We start from the raw sequence: 4,493 nt of genomic DNA on the forward strand, positions 1-4,493 counted from the left end.
GGCGGGAGTGCTGCCGCACTCCCAAGCGGCGCACTGTAGCAGTGCGCCACCGGGCCGGCCCACAACAGGGAAAGTTAATGTAGTTGGGAATAAGTTTAACAGGAAATGTATAACCAATGAGAGGAAAACTTTTGAAAGACTCAAAAGTGTAATGGATTTAAAGAAATGGAAAAGCATCTTTTAGTATTGGGTAGGCCGACTCAATATTATGGTTATGGTAACATAAGATAAATGGAAACTAGGGCCAGTTTATATGTAGCTGAACACTGATAAAAGTTGTCAAAGGCTATTTCAGCATCTATGGAAATAATGATATAATTTTTCTCCCTAGATCTATTATAAAGATTTCATTTCTCCCTAGGTTAACATATAAATTTAATGCAATCCAAAAAAATGCCAAATAGTTTTTTTTTTAACTAGCAAGTTAGTAATACTAAAGTTCATATGGAAAAAAACATGTAAAATAGCTAGGAAAATGAAAAAAATAAAATGAAACATTTATGAGAGTATAATAGTCCTACCAGAAAGTAATATACTCTGTAGCCTCTATTATTATAACAAAGAGATACTGGCACATGAATAAACAGACAGGCCAGGGGGAAAGAATAGGAGGTCCAGAAATAGACCCAAGCACATATATGAACATTTAGTATATGATAAAAGTGACATTTCAAATAATTGGGGCAAACTTGATTTTTTTTTTCCTCTGTCAACTGGTTAATCATTTGGAAAAAGATAAAATTAGATTCTTATGTTAAAAGCCTATGTAAATAGGTGCATTGAACATACTCATTTTAAAAATTCTTTTGCAATTCAATATTTTTTGCTGAAAAATAAAATTCACTTTAACCTAGAAGTGAAATAAAGTGAAAATATTTTTGAGCACTTAGAAGATAAGTATATTTTTAAATTCCCCATTTGTTTTGTGTTTTAGAATATGTATTGCCTTTAACGTGTATGAACTTTATTTATCTTTGCCAGCTAAAGTGTCCTTTTACTTACTTTCTATTTTTAGCAAGTGAAGAAATGTTCATGATTTTTTGTATGAGTTTTACTTTTTAATAATTACTAGTTCAATTTTTTAGGTATGTGCCTGAATTAGCCTGCAATGTTATTTTATAAAAAGACTGTTAAAGATTCTGGATAAGACTAATTGTGTTTTTATTTATTTTTTGAATTGTTTTACTCTAATTTGAGTCATAGTTACAACGTGGTTTAAGGTGCTCTTATATACTTTACTTTTGCTAGAAAGAAAATAATGTAAAAGAAGTAGTTCTAAAGTGATCACATAAGTACAATATCTAAATCGTTACTTGTTTGAGAATAGTTTTTATTCTTATAGCATCCTCAGGAGGTAGATGAAAAAAGATTGCTTGAACCAACGTATTTTTCAAGTCTACCTCTTTTCCCCTACCTCTCTTTTTTCTATCCCCACAGAACACTGTTTTTTAGTATCTTTTTCTCCTTCTCTACTAGTTTTTATACCTTTTTCATTCTTGTTTTAACTAATTGTTGTTCCTTTTGGACTTCTCTACTGAAATGTCAGTCCACCATCCTTGAAAAGTTACTCTGTTCCTTTCCATCTCGTTTCTTTACCCTGTAAGTATATTTGTTATTGGACATATCTTCTCTACTGAAATGTCAGTCCACCATCCTTGAAAAGTTACTCTGTTCCTTTCCATCTCGTTGTTTCTTTACCCTGTAAGTATATTTGTTATTGGACATATAATATGATATTTTAGTTATTTCTCTGTTTGTTTTCCCGTTAGACTGCGAACACATTGGAATAAGACTATGTCTTAAAAATTTTGGCATACTGATGTAACTGTTTGTTTAATGGATTAATAATTAAGACTTTCAACACACTTAAAGATTCTAATTCTACAGAACATACTGTGAACTATATTATGTGAATTCATTAAAAAAACTAGTTAAAAAGATTGCAGATATAAAAATATAATTTTGTCAATTTTTATGTTACATATTTATTAATATTTTTAAGGTGTCTAGTTTAGGAAAATATATCAGTTTGTAGAAGTTATGTATAAATTTTTTTATTTTTGTTTTAGGAAAAACTGATAAAATATGCAACAGATAGTGAAACAGTGGAACCTGTTATCTCCCAATTGGTGACAGTGCTATTGAAAGGTTGCCAGGATGCAAACTCTCAAGCTCGTTTGCTCTGTGGGGAATGTTTAGGGGAGTTGGGGGCAATAGATCCAGGTCGATTAGATTTCTCAACGACTGAAACCCAAGGAAAAGATTTTACATTTGTGGTAAGTAATGGTAATTTGTAATGATGAGAAGAGTTCTCCGTTCTGTTGAGCTTTATATATTCCATTTATGAAGAACTATTCAGGTCATCCTTAGTGACAACTTGATCTCAGCCAGATAATTTAGGTAATTTCAGAGTTTATTTCTTTATACTGTTGTGGAAACCTTCCTTTAGCCAAAAGCAATAAAGTTTAGCCCAATCTAGTGTGTTGTGTTCTTAAATATAAAGCTTCCTGATCAAATTGTGACGAGAGTTTATTTCTTTATACTGTTGTGGAAACCTTCCTTTAGCCAAAAGCAATAAAGTTTAGCTCAATCTAGTGTGTTGTGTTCTTAAATATAAAGCTTCCTGATCAAATTGTGACAATACCTAAAGCCTAATTAATTATTTAAATATTACTGTTTAAACACTATTGCTAGCGTTTCCATGGGAAACTAGTTTCCCAAGTTATTCTAATAGTGTGTGTATAGAAAAGTTTTGTAATAAAATGAGTTTGGGAAATCCTGTAAAACAAAACTAAACAGAACTTTTAAGTATCAGTGTGCATTGTGAATTTCTAAGAGGAGGGTATATTAAAATTATTTCTTAGAGTTTCTAAGGTGACTCTTGGGCTCTACAGAATGCAGCCTAGGAAATGTTGTGTAGACAATTTGCTTTTTAAGAGTTCAAAACAAACAATGCAGATTGTCAGAGCTATGCAAATTGAACGATTCTATTACACTTTAGAAATAGCCTAAAAAGCTTTAGATTTTGCTTGTACAAATTTCTTTGGTACAGCTTATATTTTAAACTTTGTACCAAAGTTGGCTTGAACATCATTGTCCTTTTCCTTTTCTAAGTTAAATTCACTTAGGCAACTAAGTTAAATTCACCATGGAAGGCATAGTACACCTTAAGAAAATTTATACCAATTATCTTTAAATTTTTTTTTTTAATTGAGACTGGAGTAGAAGATTCAAACTTTGCCTATGGATTATTGATGGAGTTAACAAGAGCTTACTTGGCGTATGCAGATAACAGCAGAGCTCAAGATTCAGCTGCTTATGCAATTCAGGTAGGAGTACATAAAGGCATTACTGGCTTTACATTATTGAATTCTTGTAAGAAAGTTGTAAATTTTATACTGTGAAACTTATTTCTTTTAACTAATACTTTCATTATAAAAGTAATGCAAATTCATGGTAAAGATTTTAGAAAATACAGTATACCCTCTTCACAGATTATTATAAGTACTTTCAAAATTTTATATGTATATACCAATATATGTCTTCACCAAACAGTGAGATCTAATATGATGTTCTTTATGATGTTCTTTAATTTGATTTTATGTTTAACAGTCTATCTTGGGTAACTTTCCATGTTGGTGGTACATATACGAGGGTGCTTCAGAAAGTTCGTGGGAAGATTCATATTATGTTTTAGTTCTACTTTTCCATGAAATTTTGAAGTACTCTCATATCTCTAATTTATTCTTTTCAGTGACTGAATAATATTCAAATGGGTGTATCACAATTTATTTAAGAAATTTATTTAAGACATTTAGGATGTGTTCAATGTTTTGCTTTTACAAAGAATGATTCAGGGAACATACTTTTATTTCTGAGCACTTAAGCAAATGTATCAGTAGTATAAATATCTGGAAATTAAAATCTGTCTCAGAGCAAGTACAGAGTTTACATTTAATAGATTTTATCCCCTGAAAATTCACCAGTTTATATTCCCTTGACAGCCCTGAATTTTATCAAAATTTTATATATTTTTATTTATTTATTTAAAAGATGACCAGTGAGGGGATCCTAACCCTTGACTTGTTGTCAGCACTACCCTCTCCCAAGTGAGCCAACCAGCCATCCCTATATAGAATCTGAACCCATGGCCTTGGTGGTACACTCTCCCAAGTGATCCATGGGCTGGCCCTATCAAAATTTTAAATCTTTGCGAATATGACTGATGAAGAATGATATGGTTTCATTTTAATTTGCATTTGTTTTATTATGAGAATGTTGTAACGTCCTTTATGTATTTATTGCTCTTTGTGAGTTTGTTCTAGATGATCTTTTCCCATTTTTCTCTTGCTGTTGGTGTATTTTTTATTTATATTTAAGACCTATTCGGATATAATGGAAATTAACTTTCTGTCTATCATACGTGTCATAAGTATATTTTTAGTTTGACTTTCTTTGCCCCTTTTTGTGTTATTTTTTCCATTGAAAGTTTT

General features: G+C 31.0%; 1 protein-coding gene across 1 annotated transcript in view; it reads left to right on the forward strand.

Annotated features, from left to right (window-relative positions):
- LOC103601244 (serine/threonine-protein kinase ATR) overlaps positions 1-4,493 on the forward strand; it is a gene marked incomplete at its 5' end in the record, with an annotated part of 79,908 nt that overhangs the window by 14,393 nt on the left and 61,022 nt on the right. The window contains 2 exons of the mRNA XM_008585627.1: positions 2,070-2,276; positions 3,216-3,329. Of these exons, the coding sequence (XP_008583849.1) occupies positions 2,070-2,276; positions 3,216-3,329 (321 nt within the window). The remainder of the gene's footprint in view (positions 1-2,069; positions 2,277-3,215; positions 3,330-4,493) is intronic.

This window comes from Galeopterus variegatus, unplaced genomic scaffold (assembly GCF_000696425.1).
Source record: "Galeopterus variegatus unplaced genomic scaffold, G_variegatus-3.0.2 Scaffold3648, whole genome shotgun sequence".
In the NCBI taxonomy this organism is placed as follows: domain Eukaryota; kingdom Metazoa; phylum Chordata; class Mammalia; order Dermoptera; family Cynocephalidae; genus Galeopterus; species Galeopterus variegatus.